Source organism: Canis lupus, chromosome 15, assembly GCF_011100685.1.
Source record: "Canis lupus familiaris isolate Mischka breed German Shepherd chromosome 15, alternate assembly UU_Cfam_GSD_1.0, whole genome shotgun sequence".
NCBI classification, from domain to species: Eukaryota; Metazoa; Chordata; class Mammalia; order Carnivora; family Canidae; genus Canis; species Canis lupus.
Window position 1 is genome coordinate 3,036,116 of NC_049236.1, and position 22,760 is coordinate 3,058,875.

Sequence of the window (22,760 nt, forward strand, 5' to 3'; positions counted from 1 at the left end):
CCCATAGCCCCTGATCCTGCCAGCTTCGCTTTCCCAATATTTGGAGCTTGGCCTAAGTGTGTGAGACCCAGTAATGTGCCGGGGCAAGCTCCTACCAGCTTGTGAGAGCCAACTGTCAAATTTTCAGGAATTTGGCCCGAGTACAACCACTGGTAACTTGAAATTGGCTATAGTGGAAGCAATTACACCATGCAGATGGACAAGTGCTATACACAAAGGTCTTCCCCAGCAACCTCCTCCCCGCCAGCGCTGGGTTTTCACCAGCACACCAGTGGCAAGACTCCCTCCTCAGCCCACACCCACCCACCCAGCCAGGTACATTCTCAGCTTCCAACACCATCATTAACAGCTGTGGGCAAAGAATCACAGGTCTCTAGGACCTCACCCAGCCCCAGTCACATAGAGGATGTGCCAGCTCCACACGCTTGAGCATGCATGGGCCAGGAAACAGCACGCAGGCCTGGGCAGAGCGGCCGTCTGCCAGTCAGTGGGTCACTCAGATTCAGGGGAGCAGAAGGGTGGAGTGTCACAGACCTGGGGTGGGGATTCCAGTTCGGCAGCTCTTAGCCGTGCGACCTTAGCCAGGTCCCCCTCTACACTGGAGCTCGGTTTCCTCAACTTTAAAGTGGAATAGTCCTGGGGCGCCTGGGGTGGAGGGGAGGGGCTCAGTGGGTTGATCACCCAACTCATGATCTCAGCTCAGGTCTTGATCTCAGGGTCATGAGTTCAAGCCCTGTGCTAGGTGTGGAGCCTCCTTAAAAAAATAAGAAGAATTAAAAAAAAAAAAAAAAAAGTGGAGTAGTCCTGACAGACCAAGACGGTTTCAATGATTAAATTTGAACACTAGCAGAGGGAACTATAAAGCCTCCGCACTGTGCCTGATACAGATAGGTGTTTAGTAAATGTTAGCTGATGCTCTTATCACACCTCCAGACACACTCTTGCTCCCCAGGGCACCTGCCGCTTACTTTCCTGTCTTGGCACACAGGGTTCTCAGGGCAAAGACAGAAGCAAGCACCTCTGGTTTTCAGCTTTTATGAAAATTAATAACATTAATAGCTCACAGACACATACATACACACACATTGCTATGTACATGGTCATTAAGTTATTAATTAGTCTCTGTATAAAACGTTTCTACATTAGTGTTCTGGGCTAGGCCCCATCAGTCCTTGGCATATTCACAGTAGCAGCCCCTGGGCTTGGCCCCGTGGGCAGGCAGACATGAGGCAGGTGGCTGTATGAACAGCCCTCCCCATGGTAGGCACAGGAGGTATCCTGGGCCACTTACTCTCGAGTCTTTTGGCTCCCTTTCTGGCACCTGGAGACCAGCTAATCAGCAAACAGGCAAGCAGGCCCTGATTTCTCCTGTGGTCTGGTACCCAGGCCCTGTGGGTAGTGGCTTCGGGCAACACAGCAGGCCCTAGAGGATGCTGGCCAGCTCTGTAGAGTCTGTGTCAGAGCAGCCGGAGCTGCTGGCCTCTTCCCTGCAAGAACCAGAGGAGATGGGTTGGAAAAAGCATCCTTACCCCTCCCCTGTCCCCTGCTGCCTTGTTCCTCACAGGCCCCTGGCCCAACAGTCTTAGCCGGCTGTCAGGGGAGTCTAACCTATAGGATGTATTCAGTTTGCTCACTCCCTCTCTCACTCAGAAACTGCCAGTTGGTTTGTCTGCACCACAAGCCCCAAGACTATGCTTTGACCTGGGCTGGCTGATGGTCTGGCATGATTCACTTCACCATGCCTCCCGGTCTCCAGAAAGGCAGACTCAGGCCACACCTGAGGTCCTGCATGCCAAGAGAGCTGTGAAGAATACAAGCTCTGGAGTGACAATGCCAGGGCTCAAAGCCCAGTTCTCCTCCCTATCAGCTGGGCCAGTCACTCTTCTGGGCTAAGGCTCGATTTCTTTATCTGCAGAGTGGGAATCGTAGGACCCTCCTGACACCTCGGGTTGTGGAAGGACTGTAAGAGAACGTGAGTGCACATTCCCCAAAATGTAAATTCCATGAGGGCAGGGATTCTGTTGGTCTCACTGGAGCAGTGCCTGGCACATAGTAGGTTTCCAGTAAGTGTTTGTTGAATGAATAAATGTAAGACCACCCAGCACACTGCCTGGCATGCAGCTGAGTATCCGAGAGAGGTCAGCTGCCATTACCATGGATCAGCAGTGGGCAGGGGAGTGAGGAGGGGCCCTCGAGGGAAGGTGTGCAGGAGGTAAGCCAGGACTTGGCCCCAAGAGGCAGTAGTGGAGGGCTTAGGCTGGACGAAGCCCCCTCCTCTGTCTCCCCGCTCTCACCTCAGAGCCTGCAGGGCCTTCTTGTTCTGCCGCCGCTTCTCCTCGTCAATGGGGTACAGCTTGAAGAGCAGCAGGCCTAGCAGGATGAGGACTATGGGAGCTATGGTCACCAGCAACTTCAGGGTGAACTTGACACGTGCCGGCTGTGAGCAGCCACGGGTCTGGTACCCGGCGAAGCTGTGGGACCCAGTGGTCAGGGGAGTGGTGAGGGCAGGACACCCAGGGCTCGCCCCGCCCCGCGCTGCCCCAGGACCCCCCCCCCCCCCACTCACTCAAGACTCAGGGTGGAGATGCCCAGTGAGACTCCGGAAGCAAACTTGGTGAAAAAGACATAGAAGGAGAAGAAGATGGGCTCAGTGCCGTGAGACTGGGGCTGCTTCAAGTGGAAGTCGTCAATGACATCAGGCAGCATGGACCTGCAGAGTGGTGGCAGCCATGAGGACCCCCCACCCCCACCCCGGGGCCCCCACTAGCCCGTGTGGCATCTCTGTGTCAGTTAGAAGAGGTAGCCCTCTGGGACTCTGTAGCCCCAGGGTGCACAGCTCTGTGAAGACACGGCAACTTCATGGTAATAAGAAGGCCGCTTCCTCCAAGGTAGAGCCCCACTCTAGGTTTGCAGCTTGGTGAACAGAGCACAGACCAGACTTAAGCCCCCCATGTCACACCTTGATTAATCAGGTCTTTTTGCACAGTTCACAACCTGTAGAACTGTATAGGAAAGACCTATCCTGCCCCCTACACGGACCCACAGAATGGTCTGCAGGAGAAGCCTGTGAATTCTGCTCCTTGCAGAATTCCCTGCAAGGAGCTTCAGAAGTAGGGAGGAGGCAGGGGGCTGGGGAACATAGCCAGGTGGGCCTGTATACTCACCAGGGTAGTAAGAAGGCCGCTGCTACACTGATGCCAGCTGCCACAGCTACCACATAGGTGACAATCAGGTTACTCTCCATGAAGGCCACCAAGATGAGAAATGGCACTGCTGACTAGTGGAAGGGGTGGGTACGGGAGATGAGTCAGCCTGGAGACGCCCACCAGCGACACGCAACCCAGCCGGGGCCGTACCCCTTCAGCCCCACTCACTGAGATCCCAACGTATACAGCCGTCTTCTTGCCAAATCGGGTTAGAAACCACTGCCAGATGGGAATGGTGAATGTGGCCGAGAGCTGTGGATACACAGTGGGGTGAGGGAACGGGATTAGTCATGAACCCCTGCTGCCCTTCCCAGGCACTCAAAGATACCCCTAGCCTTGCCTGAGAGCCGCCAGATGACACCATCTAGGCAGTGTCACCTTTGATGGCTCCCCAGGGGAGCTGAGAGCTAGTTCCAGTCGCTTCTCCTACTTTCTCTGAGCACGACCGAGCACAAAATCTCTAAGTTCCTGGCCTCCATGCCTTAGCTTTTGCTATGTTTCCTACTGGAATATCTTTCAGTCTTGCCTAAGCAATTGGAGGTCAGATCCAACCAGTGATTCTGAGACTCCTCCCTCCTCACCGTAGCCAGTCTGGGAAACATCCTCTGACTATCCAAAGAACCATCTGGAAGCCCAGGCTGCCTACCCACCCTCAGGGTCCCACACACACCATGATGGCCAGGAGCAGATTCTGGAATTCATTTCGGAAGCCCAAGGTGTAGGTGCAAAACAAGGCGAAGTTCCCCTCCACCAGCTGGGAGACGGGCAGGGTAGGGGGGAAGGAAATGCAAGGAAAGAGGTGATGTCAGTGCCCATGTTTCCCCATGCTCCTGGGACCTCTGCTCACCCCAACCCCGTTCCATCTGTCCCTCAGGCGTTGTCACATCCCGAGTCCATGTTTTAGCCCACCCCTCTTGTACCCGCCCTACTCTCAGGCTGAGCATGTCGGAGCCCCCCCCCCCCCCCACTCACCATAAAAGCCAGGGAGGTGAAGAGGAAGCCAGCAATAAGCTTGACGTATGGGCCATGGCTCATGACCAGCCGCAGGCCCCGAAAAAAGGACATCGGCTCAGCCTGCTGAGTCTCATAGGGTTCTAGAGGCCAGAGGGGACAGTGAGGAAGGAGCAGAGGCCCCTCTCAAAGCCTGAGGCCCAGGCAGAGGGAAAAGGCATGCGGTGCTAGGGCCTACACCGCTCCCCAGGGGCCCCTCACCTCTCTGCTCCCGCACACCCAGGGTTAGGATGACAGCACAGATGACATAGATGGAGGCAATGACCCCTGCTGCCAGCAGGTATGCGTTTTGCTACAAAGAGGATAAAGGTGACAGACAGTCAGCGTGATCTCATCCCAGCTCTCGGCAGTTCCACAGGCCAGTCCCTTCTGTGGAGCCTCACTGTCTCCACCCATGAAACGGGAGAATCATCCTGGGCCGGCTGCTGTTCCGACAGCAAAGTCCAGAGGAACAGAATGTTAAGAAGCCAGGCTGTGGAGTGTGAGAGGCCACCACTCAAATTCCCCCAAATCTGGGTTCTGTAAATAACTAGTTTTATGACCCTGGCCAAATTATTTAGACTTTCTATGCTACAGGTTCCTCATCTGGAAAGTGGGCGTATTAATAGTTTGTAGATCAACGGCCCAACATTAAATAAACATTTACAAGGTTGAGGATGATGACAAACCACCCCTCTGTGCGTCATCTCCCCAAATCCCCGCACAACCAAGGGCCTCACCGTTTCTTTGAGTGATGTGGTGCTCTGTGTGTGATTGGCACCTTCCATGGCCAGTGCAGAGTCACTGGGGTCCTGGAGGCAAGGCGTGTCTGCTTGGCCCACGATTTGCCCCTGGATCGCTGTGCCCAACACTGTGCCCAGCACCTCCACAGTCATCCCTGAACAGTAAAGAGGTCCTTTGGAGGGGCTTCGTGGCTTGTAGGCCTCCAGGGAGGAAGGTCAGGTGGACAGATACCCAGGTGTGGCCCCCGGTGATGGGAGCCACTCCAGGAGGGTAGGTACATGGTGGTGGTACATGGTGGGGCACCCAGCACCTTGGCCTAGACTTGGCCTGACCTCTGGCATCCCTGCGCCTCCCTGTTCTCACCAGAGTGATAAAGGGATCAAGTTATATTTGAGATGGCTTCAAACCCACTCCCAGCAAGGGAAGAAATGTGGCACGAAGGTCAGGGTCCCTGGCGGAGGGGCCAGCGGGACTGGAGGGAGACTTACGATATGCAGTAGCGGAATCCCGCTCACTCTGCTCTGTGCTGATGAACATCGTGAGAGCTGAGTAGGGAACGTGGAAACACTGGCATGGAAGAGAGGCCGTCAGCCAGTCAGATGATGGACAAGCCCATGTGGCTTCCTGCACCAACCCTACAGGCCCTGGGACCACCCTCATGCCTCCCCACTGGCACCCAGGGGAGGGGCCCACACTCACCGTGACCAGCGTTTCAAACAGGCAGTAGAAAAGCAGGTACCACAGGGCCTGGCCCCGTGGGAAATCAGGCACGAACCAGATGAGGAAGTAAGCAATGATGGCCAGGGGTGTGGAGAAGATGATCCTGGGGAAAGGGAGGGTCTGAGTGGGGGCTGGAGGCCAAACCCCAGGATCTGGGGTTAGCCTGGACTGCTCTGTATTCCCACAGGGTGCCTGCCGAGGAAGGAGATTCCTCCCCCCACCCTCCACTCCAATACACCCACCCCAGGGTCTCTGGGTGGAGGCTGATGGCCAAGCCTGGAGCCCAGACAGCAACAGGGCCCCTGGACCGAAATCCTGAGCATGGAGCATGAGGTCAGACACTGAGTCTTGCCTACGTCTGCCTCCATGGAGAGGGCTCCATGGGCGGGAGCTTCCTATGGGCTGGGGGACTGGAGGATGACAGCTAAACCTCAGGTGGCAGGGCAGGGAGGCAGGAAGCAGGAGCAACCCCAACACTGGTATTCTTATATGTGTGTGTGCGCGCACGCGTGCGCACACACACACACACACACACACATACCGTGGCACACACATGGGTAGCAGAGGCCAACTCCAGGTGAAGGACCAGGCCTAATGAAATCACATAAGGGAGGGGGAATGTCTGCCTTCCCACTGGTGCATCTCACACCATTGCAAATGTGGTTAGACATCAGGATGGACTGACTTCAGGTCATCAGCATAGAAAGGCAGCAGAGAGCAGTCGCTAAAAGAAAGGCCTTCGGAGCCATAGTTCAGGAATCCAATTCTGGCTCTACCAATAACTATAGATAACTTGGTCTTGAGCAAGTTATTTAACTTCTCTGAGGCTCATTTTCTCATCTGTAAATAGAGAATAGTAGGGGGACACCTGGGTGGCTCCGTGGTTGAGCGTCTGCCTTTGGCTCAGGGCTTGGTCCCAGTGTCCTGGGATCAAGTCCTGCATCAGGCTTCCCTCAGGGAGCCTGTTTCTCCTTCTGCCCTTGTCTCTGCCTCTCTCTGTGTGTCTCTCATGAATAAATAAATACAACTTAAAAAGGGGGGGGGGTAATAGTAGGGGTGCCTGGGTGGCTCAGTCGCCTAGGTATCTGTCTTCAGCTCAGGTCATGATCGGTCCTGGGATCAAGCCCTACATTGGGCTCCCTGCTCAATGGGGAGCCGGCTTCTCCCTCTGTGCTCTCCCTCTCCCTTTCTCTTTCTCCCAAATAAATAAATAAGATTCTTAAAACAGAGTGAGAGAATAGTAATAGCACCTAATTATATTCAATATGTACTCAAGAAATATTCAAGTGCTGGCTATGTGCTAAGCACTATTCTTAACGATATTCTTATGACTCAGGATGGATCAGTGAATGAAACAGAAGTTATCGCTCCAGTGGAACTCATATTCTAGTTGGCAAATGAAAAATAGACATAACTAAAAAGTTATCTATAAATGGTTCAGCCTTAAAAAGGAATGAAAGGCTGACACATTTTACAACACAGATGAACCTTGAGGCATTACGCTAAGTGAAATAAGCCAGTCATGGAGGGACCAGTATTACATGATCCCACCTACAGGATACCTACATCAGTTGAATTCAGAAACCGAGAGTAGAATGGTGGTTTCCAGGCACTGTGCGGAAGGAGGTGTGGGGAGGTATTTTTTCCGGGTACAGAGTTTCAGTTTGGGAAGATGAAGAAGGTGTGGAGATGGATGGTGGTGATGGCTGCACAACAATGAGAATATACTCAATGACTCTAAATAGTAAGTTAAAAATGATCGGGGCGCCTGGGTGGCTCAGTCGGTTAAGTGTCTGCCTTTGGCTCAGGTCACGATCTCTGTCCATACTGGGATGAAGCCCTGCGTTGGTCTCCCTCTCTCTCTACCTCTCACTTGCCTCACTCGTACTCTCTCTCACACACACACATAAATAAAAATAAAATCTTAAAAAAAAAATGGTTACAAAAAATGGCAGGGTGCCTGGGTGGCTCAGTTGGTTAAGTGGCCGATTCTTGATTTCGGTTCAGGTGATGATCTTAGGATCCTGGGATGGAGCCCCTGCAACAGGCTCTGTGCTCAGCCTCTCCCTCTGTCCCTCCCCCGCACTCTCTCTCAAATAAACAAATGCATCTTTTAAAAAAAAAATGGTTGAAATGGCAAAATTTATGTTATGTATATTTTACCACAATTTTTTTTAAAGTTCTTTAACACATTAGAAGGTGATTAAGGGCTACAAAGAAAAGAAAGCAGGCTCAAGGGGATTAGGAGTATGAGGCTACAATTGATAACAGGGTAGACGGGGGAGCTCTGAGGAGCCGACATCTGTGCCAAGACTTGACTGAGAGGAGACAGTTGGCCTTGCAGTTGTCTGAGGCCGAAGTGTGCCGTGCAAGAAGAGTCAGCACAGAGGTGCTCAGGCAGGTCTGAGGAGTAGCAGGGAGGCCACTGGGGCTGGAGTGGAGTGAGCATAGGAGATGGGATTAGGGCCCGGGGTTGGAGGACACAGGGTACCCGGTCATGGAAGGCCTTACCAGCCGCTGGAAGGACTCTGGTTCTATTTCCTAGAGTGGAAGTACTTTTGAGTTGATATTAAAGTGTAGAACAGTGCTTGGGACACAGTAAGTACTTGCTGTGATGATCGCGCCAGGAAAGCTCAGCAGGAGAGCACAGGTCCACAGCCAGGGAATCAGACCTCAGGCCCAGCCCTGCGCCATCCCCACTTGCCTGCCCACGGGAGCCTGGGGACACCCTGCCTCTCGCCAGGTGGCTTTGGGAACTCCAGGGAAAGTGTCTGTCAAAGTCTTCCTGGTCTGAAGCGTAGATTTAAATGCTCGCTGGGGGCAGAGGCTGCTCTGAGGCCTGGAAGGAAAGCGGGCCATGGGGGCTGATAAACCCTGAGAGGCCCAGCCTCTTCCTATGCTCAAAGAAGGTGCCGGGTCCCAGGCCTGAGGGACCTAGGCCCTTATTGTGGCATGCGCAGGCAGAGGCCCCACACCCTACACGGCAGCCCCTCCATCCACGGGAGACCCAGCGTGCACTCAGACACCGGGGTGGAGGTACCAGTCAGGAGGTACCAGTGGGACTTACCACCCAGACAGGTGAAGACATGCACACAGACATTGTTGCAAAGTCCAAAACTAGCCTGGAGGGCCCCCAGCAGCTGCACCAAGCTGGCTGCCACACCTGCCTAGCGTGAGGCCCTCAGACCCTACTTTCCACAGCGAGGGCCTCCTCCGCTCTCCCTCCCCGCCCTCCTCCTCCCTCTTGACTCCACGTGTCTCCTCAGAGAACAAGGGCTCCTTCCGTCAGCCTTCGTCACTCCTTCTCTCCTCTGGGCTGAGAAACTGAATGTGACTGGAAGTAACCCAGCGGCTGCCGCCACCGCAAGGGGCTGTCTAGGGTAGCCGCCTCCCATTGGCTGGGCCTCATGAGGAGATGTGGCAGCCTGGCCCCACCTCCCACCGGCTGCCAGGGCCTCAGGCCCTGGCCAGAGACTTGCCGCTGGCTCCTACCTGGGCAGCCTGGCCAGGTAAGGCAGGCTTCCCTGCCTTCCTGTCACCGCACCCCCCATGCCCCGCCTGCCACCTTCCCACTGCCCCCCCCTGCAGTGAAGCCTGGATCAAAGGCCCCACTTTGGGCCTTAGCCAGAAGCTGGCGGGATTGTGGTGGGAGGGGGGCCTCGTGGGAAAGGAAGTTGTGGGGGTAGAGGGGGGCTGTGGGAAGAGCTTTGAAGGCCGGAGACCAGGTATGGGCACCCCTGGGGCAGGAAGGCGCCCACTTGAGCCTGGATGGGCTGGAGATGAAAGGGGCATGTCCACCCCCTCCCCCCAGCAGGCAGGATGTCCTGGAGGGAACCAGAGCTCCAGCCTGTCAGCCTGCCCCTGTGTCTCCCTCGGCTGTCTCTTCTGTGGTGCGACCTCCCCCCACCTTGCCCTATAGCCTGAGGCTGCAGAGGGAGCGTAGGCTCCGCATCAAGGGAAAGGGTAGTTTACATCATCCGATGGGCCAGAGGTTATGGTCTGCTGTCCCATTCTGGGCATTGCCCTCCGCCCCTGCCCTACCGGGAGCCACTCTGAAACAGCGTCCGATTACATACTACTTACTACATGCCAAGCACTGTTCTAAGTCCTTTACGTGTCAAAAAAAAAATGTAATCCTCACCTTAAACCCATGTGATAGGCATAATTATTAGCTCCATTTCGCAGATGAAGAAACTTGAGGCTCAGAGATGTTAAGTGACTTGCCCAAGGTTGCACAGCTGCGGCTGGTGAGACTGAGGCAGGCTGGCTGCAGAGGGCAACCCCTCCACCACTATGCAGCACTGTCTCTGCCACCATGGGAAATGACTGAATGGGAGAAGTTAGAATGCCAGCTTCACCGAAGGGAACGGACCTCGGGGAGCAATGGGGCCTGGTGGAGGGGAGGCTGCTCGGGTGAGTGGTTTGGCCAGCCTGGGAATGAATTGGCAGGGCATCCCAGTGCCCGGGCCTGGGGCAACTGAGGCCTCAGCCAGGGTTTCAACACTGGTTTTTGCATCATTTCTTCTCCTCACCCCCCAGTCTGTGACAAGCCAGATGGAAGAATCGAGAATTAGTAGACGTGCTGGAAGCCCTGCCTTCTGCCACCTGGAAGGCGTCTCTTCTACTCACCAGGGCATGAGGCGGCCCAGGCGGGTCCAGGAAGATTTGCTAATGCAGAAGCCCACCAGGGGGTCTGTGAAGGCATCCCACGCTCGGCCCACAAATAGGATGATGGAGGCAAAGAAAGGTTCCACCTGGAATGGGGAACAGGTACAAGATGACCCCTTCATCCTTCTACTCATCTCAACCCTCAAAGGTAGGCAAAAGCAGGGGGGCCCCCTCCCCGTCTCAGCCAGGCCCTTGGGCCTCTGTGCTGCTCTCACCCAGGCCTTAAGCATCCTCACTTGCCTGTTAATAGCGATAATAACAGTTCTCTGATAGCAGTCAGTAGCACTGTGTGCCTCAGAAGTTTTCCCAGATCTGCTCCCATATGTCCTCCCTTCCACTGCCCTTGAAAACACTCCCACCCATTCGAATGAATCCAGAATCCTTTCCATGCTTCGCTCTCACAGCCCCAAGCTCCAGCCACCTGCTGTCAGAATGGGCATATGCTGGGTGACCACAGTGGGCCTCAATTTCCCCATCTGTACAATGGGAGTTAGGATCTCTAGCTTATAGGACTGGAGTTCAAATCCCTGTCTTACGGGTTAAGGTCTGTCTTGGCTGTGCAAAGAGGAATCTTTAGATGCTTTTAAAAAGTGGCCGGTCACTATCCACTCAAACTTTTAGGCCCAAAGAGACAGCTTCTCCAAAGGAGAACACTCTTCCTTATATCCATCACAGCTCTTACTGCTTTTGCCCCAGGAAGTCAGGAAGCTAGCGGCCTCCCCACACCGTAGCTTCCCCATCTGACTTTCCCTACCCTCCCACTCCTGACAACAGCTCTACACTTTGCAGCTTCCTCGTGTTTGTACCCCACTTAGGACCCCAGCCCGTGGGATCTGCTCAAAAACAAGCTGCTTGAATGAGGCTACTTGCCCTTGCTGCGGCTCAGCGGTCCCCACCTGGAAATGGATACAACTAAGGTGCTTTGCTTGCAGAGTCAGATGCTACACAGAAAAGCCAGCCAGTGCGGCGTGCGGCCCTAAGATCCACCGCTGGGGAGCTTCCCTCTCTCCCATCCAAGCAAGATGAATTCTCAGGATGCTATACTCCTGGCCAAAGCTTCTCAAAACACAGAGGAGCCCTGCTTCACCCTAAGTACCTCTCCCAGTCAAAGACCCTGTGTACTGTGCACCTTGCCTGAGCCCAGCCCTGGGGGGCCCCTCTGCCCCCTGCTATGCTTCTGCTTCTTAGGTGAAGGTGAGTTAAGCCTGGTGACATCTAGCAACCCCTGAGTTGGGCCATCTGACTGTTGTCCAAATGGAGACATGGTGTACCATGGTGTACCAGTCTCTTCTTAGAACAGTGTCACCAGCAGGCTCCATTCTCCCTCACGCCACCACCTACCCCTCCAGGCTCTGTTGCTCCTGCCAGGCAAGGAGAAGTTGCCTGACCTCACCACCTAAGATTCCTGGGGCAGACAGATTTCTCTGCTGGATACTTTCCAAAGCCTTCTTATTTCTCACCCACTGCTGACTCTGAGAGGCAGCAAAGTAAGGGTTCCAGTCCCATTTCACAGATGAGGAAAACTGAATGAACCTACCCCAAGTCCCTAGTCCTTCCCACCTCAGGATGGTGGAGGAGCCCTGGCAGGCTCAGCCAACTTACCTGAGCCACATCCAACAGGTAGATCTGCAGGAAGAACCCCAGGGCACAGCCCGTCACCTGGTAGGGGGCTCCTCCAACTGCATAGCAAAGCTTGTTACAAATGGACAACTGTTGTTTCTTCTTCGGTTCCTTCTGGGAAGAAGAGGAAAGGATGAAAAAAGACCCAAGATCCTGGCTTCCAACCTAGAATGTTCTAAAGGCGGGACCATCCCTCCAGCCAACTCTGCCAGGAGGAACAAGACTGCCTTGCCCTGTTCCCACCCAGAGATCTCACTTCCCACAAGAAAAGAAAGGTATTCTCTGTCTTAGGAAACTTCCATACTGAGGAAGTTGCCCCTAAGCCACCCCACTCCCAGATTCTGAGTTAATTTAGCAGCCCGCCATCCCTAAAAGACTCCCCCAGGGTCTCAGCCATGCTCCTGTCAAGTTGCAGGGGGGAGCATGCGCCAGCAGTGGACTCGTCCCCACCCAGCACCAACCGCCACAACCTGAAAATCCTCTTGCCAAGAGCCGCCTAAGCCCAGCCCTTGCTCCCGCCCTAGTTCAGAGGCCGAGACCCACCTGCCTACTGGGTGAGGACTCTAGAGAGCTGTAGGGGCCCAGCCCAGCTGGCTGCGGGCACAGCTGTTCCTTCATCTGTCCCTGAGCCACCGTGGCCCCTGTAGACAGCCAGAGCTTCAGGCAAACCCAGGAGCTGTCCTACCCTCCCTCTTGCTGTCTGTCCCCCATCTCCAGCTCCTAGGGAACCTTGGAGAGGGGAGGAGCGGCCTCTGGGTGCCGGTCCCTATCTGGGTGGGGCACTAGGAAGACTGAGGTTGCCCAGGGAAAGTGGAGATTACTCAGATGAGGTAGGAGCCTAACTGCTCACCCTGGCTCTTTGCAAGGATCAGTTAATAAAACCAAAAGGAAAAGGCAGTTCTCTCCTGCCTGAGACCCACACCCCCTGGAGCCGCCAGGCTTCGTGTGGTCCTTCATGAGTTCCAAGGGAGCTGGGGACGGGGTCTAAGGTCAGGAGGCACAAAGTACCCGCGCAAGCGCCAACACCCACACTCCCACCTCGGAATGCCTCGGAAGTGGCTCCGGTTCTTATGAATGAACTTGAGCGGCGCTCACGGCTCACCGCAGAGCCGAGCCGCGAGCGTGGGCCTGTGGGGGTGGGGAGCAGGGGCTGCGAGTTGGGGAACTAACGGGATTTCCCCGGGGCTCGGAGGTCTTTCTGGCTTCCAGGGCAGCAAACCTAAGCCACTCATCACGGAAGAACGCAAAAACGATTCAAAGAGCCAGACACCACGTGAAGCTTCTGGCTGGGCCGCCCGGCGGAGGGGCGGGGTAGGGGGTGCGCAAAAGGGGGCGCGGGGCCCCCAAACCTCCATCAGCATCAGCCCCCGTCCCCAGGACACCGCCCCCCACCCCGCCCGCCCCGGGCGTCCCGGAACCGAGCCTGTACCCCAGACGTCCCCGCCTCGGCTCGCCCTCACCCCCAGCCCTCCGCCCGGGGCCGGGGGGGCCGGGGGGGCCGGGGGGGCTCACCTTGACCTGCGCCGGCCGTTCGGCGGCTGGGAGGATGCCGGTGGGCAGCAGCCCCGCCGCGGAGCCGCTCTCGGCGCCCTCTCCCTTGGCCATGACCCGCGGGCCCCGCCGCCCGGGACCGGGACCGGGACCGGGACGCCGGGTCGCTCCTCCGCTCCGCCGGCCTCCGCGCCGCCCGGGCTCCCGTCGTGGCCGCCGCTCGGCCGCGCGCTGCTACCCCGGCGGGCGGGCGAGGCGCACGCTCCCCGGCGCGCCCCTCGCGCCTCTTAAAGGCTCGCCCGGGCCTCCCAGGCCAATCCCGCGCCGCCCCGCCCGCAGCCAATCTCTGAGCCCCGCGCCGCCCTCCGCCCGCCGAGCTCCCGGCAGCTCCGCCGCTACGGCCACGTTCTCAAAAGCCGCATCCGGCTGAGCTTGCTCCCCGCGGCCCCGGGAGGAGACCCGGACGCTCATCTGACGCGCGCGAGGAAACTGAGGCCTAAGGCTGGAGGGGAGCTGCCCGAGGTCCCCCGGAGTGAGTTCTCCCCGAGGCTGGCCTGCAGCCCAGGCCCTGACCGCCCCCTCCACCCCTCCACACGCCCCCTTGGGGAGCGGGAGCCCCCCTGGCCTCCAGGCCTGCAGGGAGGATGCAGGCCGGCACTCCCAGTGCCCCTGGCCCTCTGTCATCCCCCGAGACCCCCGTCCCCCTTTCCAACACTGGCTCCTCTGGGCGATGGGGGGACCGACGAGGCAGGCTGCCCCTGCTGGCAGGGGTGCTCCCAGGTGTGGGGAGGAGACGGGGCCACAGCCACTGTACACCGTGGTAATCACAGTGGCCTGTTATGGGGGGGCTTTATGCTTTCCTCCATGCTTGACGTGATCTCATTCGGTCCTCCCGGCAACGACCTGAGTGTGGGACCATCATCCCCATTTTATAGCTGAGGAAATGCAAACTTAAGAGAAGTGAACCAGCTGTTATGCAGCAGAGCCAGGCCTGGCAGGTTTTGCCCGTTTCCAGAGCCTTCTTTCTCTTAACAGCCCTGCTCTGTCCCTCTCAGAAAAAAAAAAAAGACCAGAAGGCTAAATGGGGTTATATGTATCTCCCCAACTAAAAGCCCAGGGAGACCCAGAGCTGCGGGGGCCCTCTGGTTTGCAACAATCAAGGAAAGATTTGAAAAAGAGAGGACTGAGCAATCTAACCCTTGAAAGAAGGTGGGCATTAGTCTGGAACAGACGCCAGACCCAGATCCTTAAAATATGCTTTTCTACCACCCCGGGGGTCCCTCATGCCAGCATCATCCCGGGCTTCCCAGACACTCAAGAGGCCAGGTGGGGGCCCTTTTGTTCTAATTAGCGAAGGGGCTGCTGGGATTCTCAAAGGCCACTCAGCCCTGTTCCTGTGATTGCTCAGCTTCCGGCTCCTTTTTTCTTTCTTAAGATTTCCGATCTCAGGGAGGAGAGATGAGATCTGGCTACCCCAGGATGGCCACACCAAGCCTCCTCACGTGCCCTAGCTGCTCCCATTTTGGCACACAGCTCTTGGTCACTGCTGAGCAGAGAAGGCCAGGGTGCAGCAGCTGCATACTGGCCCCCATGGCTCCACGCAAGCGGTGTGTTGCCCTTCTGTCTCTTCCCTTCTCTGGGCTTGAGTCGGCTGTATTAGTCTGTGATCCCTCCAGCCCTAAATCCTTTACTCCCATATCACCACGCCAGTGATTTCCATCCCCCCCCCTCTCCCCTACCACCATGAACTCCAGGAAGACAGGACCACATCTATTTCACTGCTGTCCCCACAGACTAGCTGGGACCTGACTCCTAGTAGGAACCTAATAAATATGTGTTCAGTGATGCATGCTCTGTCTTCCTCCGGTACAAGCACAAGAGGAGCCCATTTGGAAAAGCCCCAGGCTCCTTCATTTACTAGTTGTGTGGTGGGTCCTGAGCAGCTCAGTTACCCTCCCCATATGTAAAGTGGAGATATTAATGGTGACTACCTAGTAGGGTTGCTTGGGGTATGAAACCAAAAAAATGCACAGGAAGTGCTTAGGACAAGTACCTGGGAGCCGAAGCTGGGCTGGTCCCCCTCCTGGCCTGATTCCAGCCTGTCAGTGTAGCAATGCAAGATTCCAGATATGGCCTGACCACGCCAGCACAATAGGCCTATTATTTCCCCCAGTCTGGACGTGACACACTGTTAATGCAGCCTAAGACTGCAGGGCTCCAGAGCCTTTCTCTCCCATGATTAGTTCCCATCAGGTTGTGATCAACTAAATCATTCAGACCCTTTCACCAGAGCTGGGGTCAAGTCAGGTCTCTCCCATCCTCGGCTTTGTGTGAATGTCTTGAAGCTCCCAGAAGGACAATGTCATCTTGCTCATTCCAGCCTGTAGAAATTATTTTGAATGCTGTTTCTGTTGCTCGCTGCTTTCTCTCCCTAAGTTTAGATGCAGGCTGCTCCTTGCAACTTCAACTCCACCATCCATACTGTCGATGGGAACAGAGCCCCACAACATTCCTCCAGAGACATTCACCAGCAATAGAAGCAGAGCACCCTTAATACAAAAGCTCCCAATTATTGAGCACCCACTGTATGCCAGGCAAGCACCATGCTAAGTGCTTTGTGTAACACCATCTCATTTACTCCTCACAACACCACTGGGCGGGGGGGTAGTTGAGGTAGTTTTTATCCCTCCCCATTTTATAGATGATGAACCTGAGGCCAAGAGAGGGGAAGGACTAGTTTTATAAACCCAGAGTGAGGCCCCTTCTGATGGTGAGGAGTGTGGTTATAGACTTGTCACTTAGAGATGTCCTCCAATCTTGACCACGTGTCTCCATTGGCCCTCTTGGCCACTCTCCTTTCCCCTCTGCCCCCACACCACCAGGCCTGGAGTCCAAGGGGCTGTGCTGAGGCTCTTGTCCATGATGAGCAGAGGGCTTTACTAGCCTCAGGAGCCTGGAGCAGAGGCCTGGGCCCATTGATCATAGCAACATTCTTTCCATCTAGGACAGCAGTGAGGACAAGCGCTTCTCCCTAAAGGGCAGACAGACAGCTCCCCATTCTGGTAGGACTACCCTCCCAGCTGTCCTTGACCACTTTTGAGTCTAGCCCGACCTCACAGGCTAGGGCAACTGAATTTCAGAGCATCCCCCTCCTTGTGGCTCTCCACCTGTCTGTGCCCTCATGGGCATCATGTCCAGCCCAATCGGCTTCTTGTATGCCCTAGCATAATCCCCTGAGAATGTTTGGGGGAGGCCAGCAGGTCCCCAGAGTTTCTTGGAAGGCAGAGCAGCAGAGTTAAGTGCAGAGATCCCAGGGACAGGTTACCTGGCTTCGTATCTCTACCATGACAGTTTACTCTTAGGCAAATTACCAAATCTCTAGACCTCACCTTCCCCAACTGTCAAATAGGAATAATAATCGTACCTATCTTATAGGGTTGGAATGAGGATTAAGTGGGGTGTTTAAAATAGTGCTTGGCACAGAGCGAGCACTTTTAAAAGGATGGTGATGGTGGTGGTGATTACCCTTATTAGTACCCTTGGCAAAACCTCACTAAGCAAGACCACTTCAGTCAGAGGGGAGAGATTTTGCCGTTTGTAGCTAGAGGCTAGGTTTCTGTCTGGTTATACAAGGTGGTGTTTCTACCACTACTGGATGCTATCAGGCCATGATTGCCAGGTGGAGCTGTTGAGGTTGTGGTGCCAAGGGAAGGAGTTGTCAAGTATGATAGCTTCTACTTCTACAATGGAAGATCTCTTCAGTGGCTACTCAGCAGACTCACCACCCTGACTTCTGGAAAAAAGAGATCAGCCCGGACTTTAAAATATACTTAGCTCAAGAGCCACTAGTAAGTTTACATTCTGGGGGGTGGTGCTCTGAGGCCAGGGAATAGCTAGAGGTAAGGACTGAGCGGGCCCTGGAGCAAGTGTTCCCTAAAACAGCAGCTGATGGGGATGTCCCAGGCCGCTCTCCATGTAGCCCCTATTGTTTGTCTTGTGGGGAGGAGGCAGGGCAGAGAGTAGGAAGGAGGGACTCTTGATAGTCCCAGGAGAGTCCTTTGGGTAGGAAGTGTCTGAGGGCCCTTGAAGGCACCAGGGAGGCTGCTAGTTCCTGCCTGGATGTTGTTTGGGCAATTGTAGGAGAAGAGAGGCCTCAAGACCGATCCATCTGACCACAAGAGGCTCCAGACTACTCCATGGGGAGGCCCCCTATCCTGCACTTTCAGACCAGGCTAGGTGATGGGTCTGACTTCTGAGCCTCAGGTGTCAGAAGGTGAGGGGCACTGGAGAGGGCCCAGAGATTCCCTGGGACCCCCAGTGCCTCTCCCAACCAACCAGCCAGCATCCCTGGATCTTCTCATCCTGGACTCCCGTCACTTGAAGATTCTTCCCAGAAGAGACATCCCTACTCTTCAAGAGGACTCTGGCAAGGAGAGGTATGAAGGAGTAGAAGAAGTTGAGTAGGCCAGAGAGCCTTTCTGAGCTGAGAGCTATACCATCTGAGGGCATGGCATAGTGCTGAGATGGCCCCAGTGGTTGGACCCACCTACCAGGTAACCTCAGGATTTGCAAATCAAGCAAAGTGCTCTCTGAGCAGAAGCTTAGAGTCTGGCCTCCAAAGATGGGGTAGGGGCTGAAGACAGAGCAATACCTTGCCCTTCCTGGCTGGTTAGGACTCTGCTCTGGCTCTCCTTATGCTCACACCACGTTCCTGCGTGGAGGCCCTGCTTTGGTTTGCTGGCTTTGACTCTCTCAGTAAGATTCTCAGAGTAAGTAACTTGCCGGACTAAGGCCAGCACGGCAGAAGCAGAGCCTGCCTTGGGAAGCCCTAGGTCCTGCCCCACCTCTAGGCCTTCTTTTACCATCTGCACAAAAAAGCAGATTGGACAACCTAACACCAAGTAATGGCTGTTTCTGCTTTCACTATGGCATATGGAGAACTGGCTTTTGGTGGCTACCTTCAGACTCATGGTAACCTGTCTGACTGACTTCGGCTCGAGTAGTGATCCCGGGGTCCTGGGATCGAGACCTCGGTCAGGTAGGACTCCCCACTCATTGGAGAGAGTCTGTTTATCACTCTCCCTCTGCTCCTTCCCTCAATCATGAATAATTAATTAATAAATAAATGAATAAATAAATAAATAAATAAATATAAATACTTAAAGCATGAGGGCCTTAATTTTTTTTAAAAGACTTTATTTATTTGAGAGAGAGAGAGAAAGCACAGGGAGAGGAGCAGAGGGAGAGGGAGAGAAAGAGAATCTCCAGAAGACTCCATGCTGAGCATGGAGCCCAACACAGGGCTCAATCCCACAACCCTGAGATCATGGTCCAAGCCAAAATCAAGAGTGGTCACTCAACCAGTTGAGCCACCCAGGCACCCCAGGGCCTTAAATTTTAAAAATTATTTAGGGGTGCCTGGCTGGGTTAGTTGGTAGAATGGCAACTCTTGGTCTCAGGGTCATGAGTTAAAGCCCCATGTGTAGTGTAGAGTTTACTTAAAATTTTTAAAAAGTTTTTTGTTTTTTTTTAAATGAAAGCTACTTGGAGGTAGTATTAGAGTAGGCTTGTCAGTGGTTCACTGAGCCTATTCTGGGCCCCCCACCCCCGGCAACACAGAGGTGGATGAGGCATGGATGATCTTGTCATTTGAGGGAGTCACATCTAGTCATGGGGACAAACATAAGCAGACTAAGTTACAAAATGGGCCAAGGGCTTAATGGACATCTGTCAGAAGGCACAGACTTGAAAATACCAGATTGAGGGATGAAAGTCCGGGAAGGCTTCACAGAGGAGGTGATGATGGAGCCAAATCCTGAAGGATAAATAAGAGTTCCTGAGATAGGAAAGGGCATGCCAGGCAAAGGGAACACCACAGATGGAAGAGTGATGGAGGATGGTGGTTGTAGAAGAAATGAGCCGGGGCTGGGCATTTGCTGGATGGGAAATTGATAAGGCCTGAAACTGAAAAGATGGGAAGAGGCCTTGGATCCTCATCCTGAAGACAGTGGGGAACCATTACAAGGATTCTGAGCAGAGGAGTAAAACGACCAGGTCTGTACTTTATAAGGATGGCATTGCCACTTGCCAACTCCTGGACTGTCGCAACAATGCCCTAATGGGCCCTCTCTAATCCAATCTTCAATGACAGATAAAAACAAATCTGACCATTTCATCCCCCTGTTTAACATCAACTTTTTATACGTGTTCAATAAATATTTGATGAATGAAAGATGAAATGAATGAAAGGGGTATCTGTAATGGCCCTTCTTCTATGTTTCTGGGTCTGTGGGTCTAAGTTAAACACTTCCTGACTTCCTTTCTGGGACAGTAAGATCAGAGGAGGGAAGGGACTTGCTCAAAGTCACACAGCAAGTCAGCAGCAGTGGCTCTGCTTCCTATCCCATTGGGATTCTGAAGGGTTATCCTTGCCGAGAAAGCCCCGGGCCCTGTTTTGCCTGGTATCTGAGTCCCCAGGATGGACCTCCCAGCGCAGGGCCTCTTAGCCCACAGAACACTCCACCTGTCACCACGCAACAGCATCTCCTCGTCCTCTCCTGCCAGGAGTAGGGTTGGAATCCGGAATTCCTCCTTCTCACCTTGCAATCTTGATCTCTCCCTTTGGTGCTGCCACTAGGAAGAACATCAGGGTCTGCTAGGATCTGGGCTGGGTGTGGGGTTCTAAGCCCCCCGTTAGGCTGGGGTCTGTGTCCTGGAGCTAAGATGGGTCTGTGTTGGGTTCTAGGCTTTTGGGTAGCTGCTGCTGCTTCCTTTTTTTTTTTTTTTTTTTTTTAAGATTTTGTTTATTTATTCATGAGAGACACACACAGAGAGAGAGAGAGAGAGAGAGAGAGAGAGAGAGGCAGAGACAAAGGCAGAGGGAGAAGCAGGCTCCATGCAGGGAGCCCAATGAGGGACTCGATCCTGGATCCTGGGATCACACCCTGACCCAAGGCAGACACTCAACCGCTGAGCCACCAGATGTCCTACTTCTTTAAAAAAAAAATATTTTTTTAAATTTATTTGACAGAGTATAAGCAGGGGGAGCAGCCTAGGGAGAGGGAGAAGAAGGCCCCCACTGAGCAGGGAGCTCAATGCAGGGCTCGATCCCAGGATCCTGGGATCATGATCTGAGTCAAAGGCAGACACTCAACCGACTGAGCCACCCAGGTGCCCCTTTTGGGTAGCTTCTCACTGGACTCCGGGCTGCTCTGTGCTCCAGACTTTGGACCTAGCTTTACTCTGAATTCTAGTTTCTGGGCTTCCAGCCCTCTGGCTCTGGGTTCTAGGCTGTGAACTGGGTTCCTGGTCCAAGACTTGGTTCTAAGTTCTGAGCTCTGGTCTTTATAGCTCTGGCTAGATTTTGGGCCTGAACTGAGTGAGTTCTGATCTCTGTGGTCTGAGTTCTGGGTTCTGGGCTTTAGTGTGGGACTTTGGAACTGGGCTGGGCTTGTTTGGGCTCTGGGTTCTAGGCTTTGAGCTGGACTTTGGGGCTGGGCTGGACTGTAATCTTTTTTTTTTTTTTTTTCAGATTTTATTTATTTATTCATGAGAGATACAGAGAGAAGCAGAGACACAGGAAGAGGGAGAAGCAGGCTCCCTGCGGGGAGCCCAATGCAGAACTCAATCCCAGGACTTCAGGATCACGCCCTGAGCCAAAGGCAGATGCTCAACCACTGACCCACCCAGGTGCCCCTAGACTGTATTCTAAACCCCAGGCAGGAAACTGATTTCTCCTCTGAACTCCAGGCGCTGGGGTTTATGTTGGGTGGGAGCAAGAGACCTTAGAAGGGAAAGTAGCAAGTTCTTAAGCCTCTCTCCTCACCCCACTCCTTTCTGGAGACTTTCAGCTTTGCTCCCTCCTTCTAATAGGGCCAAAGTGAAGGTGGTAGTGGCTTTCCCTGAGCTTTCTAAGGACTTCTCTCCCCATCAGTAAGAAATGAGAGGTGAAGGATGGGGATGGGAGCATGTGGAAGTGTCCTCACCTGGCCACAAACCATCCTGCTCACTCTCAAGGACGTTCCCAAGGAGCAGAGAGCAGTGACAACACACAGGCGCAGCTCATAGCCCAGCACCTTGTGGGAAAACCGGCCACAACGGGCTGGGACTGACTGAGGGGCTTCCACCCTCACCTTTCCCCACCTCACTCCCGAGACTTCACCCCACCCTCTGCCCTGGCCAGGAGTTGGGCTTGAAGCTCCCTCAGTCCCCAGAAGTCATTCCAAGGGTTCACCCTAAGCCTTTACTCAAAGCCCTGACCTGTACCCTGACTGCATTGTCCTTTATGATGGGCTGCTCTATACTTTATTCCCCTTCAGGGAAGGTCCTCTTCCTCCCATGACTGCTCCGGAGCCTCCCACCCTGCAGGACTCCTCCCTAGCCCCCTGCTGGATATGCTCACTCCAAGGGCTGCCATGAAGGCAAGGTCCACATACATGTGACAGACTTCACTGAAGGGGCAGGAATTCCTGTGGGGAAATACAACTAGAAGAGATCATTTTAAATTCTGCATGTCACATGACTGCCCAAGGGAAAAACAACCAAAACCTGTTAACAGGATGTCCCCTCGTGAGTACACTGAGTTCCTAACTTTATTCTCTTGTCTCAGATCTTCCTTCCCTTACACCCACTGAAAGAGACCACCTTTTCAATTCTCTCCTGGACAAAAATCTCCATTAGGCTCTGTTCAGGAAACCTCACCCCCTAAGCCACATGGGACAGGATCAACAGGATAAGAAACACTTAGCAGAACACTTCCCAAAGTCTGAGTTATTCAGTCTAAAAGAATATTACAGGGGCACCTGGGTGGCTCAGTTGGTTAAGCATCTGCCTTTGGCTCAGGTCATGATCCCAGGGCTAGGGAGGAGTCCTGCAGGGTGGGAGGCTCCGGAGCAGTCATGGGAGGAAGAGGACCTTCCCTGAAGGGGAATAAAGTATAGAGCTTGCCCGACTGGGAGCCTGCTTCTGCCTCTGCCCGCAAGCTCCCCCTGCTTGTGCTCTCTTTCTCTCTCTCGCTCTCTCTCTCTGTCAAATAAATAAAATCTTTAAAAAAAAAAAAATATTTCAGCAGAAACATGGAAGGGCTCAGGCAAATAGCCTTCACCAAACAGCCCAGGATGGGCTTGGAAATTTTGACCCTCAGTCTCCCGTCTCTTTAAAATCTTGCCACCGGTGAGAAGTGACGAGCTATGCCTCCTCCTCATTGTTCAGATTTGGCCTTTTGAGGTGAGTGGGAACGGCAGGAGAGTGGTTAAATGCAGATCAAACACATACACACTCCTACAAAACACAAGTGTTTCTTCTCAGCAGCAACTTAGTCTA

The 22,760-nt window shown here is 54.1% G+C and overlaps 2 protein-coding genes across 20 annotated transcripts in view; one reads left to right on the top strand and one right to left on the bottom strand.

Annotated features, from left to right (window-relative positions):
- The window catches only part of MYCL (MYCL proto-oncogene, bHLH transcription factor), a 100,855-nt gene that overhangs the window by 51,839 nt on the left and 26,256 nt on the right, over nt 1-22,760 (top strand). For 3 of the 17 annotated variants that reach the window (XM_038557781.1, XM_038557797.1, XM_038557786.1), the window contains exons 2-4: nt 10,200-10,476; nt 11,144-11,522; nt 12,071-12,223. The gene's annotated coding sequence lies outside the window, so the exon portion shown is untranslated. Of the gene's footprint in view, nt 1-1,915; nt 1,973-5,336; nt 5,994-10,199; nt 10,477-11,117; nt 11,523-12,070; nt 12,224-13,784; nt 13,972-21,017; nt 22,008-22,506; nt 22,665-22,760 lie in introns of those variants that run through there. The other 14 variants (XM_038557791.1, XM_038557793.1, XM_038557790.1 and 11 more) reach the window with 11 other exon arrangements.
- On the bottom strand, nt 1,020-13,614 carry MFSD2A (major facilitator superfamily domain containing 2A). Of its 3 annotated transcripts, none has more exons than XM_038557763.1 (14): nt 13,461-13,614; nt 11,931-12,062; nt 10,290-10,414; nt 5,640-5,763; nt 5,429-5,507; nt 4,937-5,094; nt 4,419-4,509; nt 4,179-4,300; nt 3,877-3,960; nt 3,375-3,458; nt 3,165-3,277; nt 2,567-2,710; nt 2,295-2,471; nt 1,020-1,487 (listed from the first exon to the last, which is right to left on the bottom strand). In XM_038557763.1, the coding sequence occupies exons 1-14, from the start codon at nt 13,551-13,553 to the stop codon at nt 1,424-1,426; spliced, it is 1,590 nt and encodes a 529-aa protein (XP_038413691.1). In that variant the 5' UTR covers nt 13,554-13,614; the 3' UTR covers nt 1,020-1,423. The 3 variants fall into 3 exon arrangements, with proteins under 3 accessions (XP_038413691.1, XP_038413692.1, XP_038413693.1); XM_038557764.1 differs by having other exon boundaries at nt 11,931-12,059; nt 13,461-13,603; XM_038557765.1 differs by lacking the exons at nt 10,290-10,414; nt 11,931-12,062; nt 13,461-13,614 and adding an exon at nt 6,202-6,543.

Excerpts from the sequence above, each read along its gene's own strand:
- MFSD2A (XM_038557763.1), bottom strand. The coding sequence starts at position 13,553 with ATGGCCAAGGGAGAGGGCGCCGAGAGCGGCTCCGCGGCGGGGCTGCTG. Across the intron at positions 5,508-5,639 it reads TGTTTGAAACGCTGGTCACG|TGTTTCCACGTTCCCTACTC; the intron begins GTGAGTGTGGGC and ends CTTCCATGCCAG. Across the intron at positions 3,278-3,374 it reads CTGTATACGTTGGGATCTCA|TCAGCAGTGCCATTTCTCAT; the intron begins GTGAGTGGGGCT and ends CCCTTCCACTAG.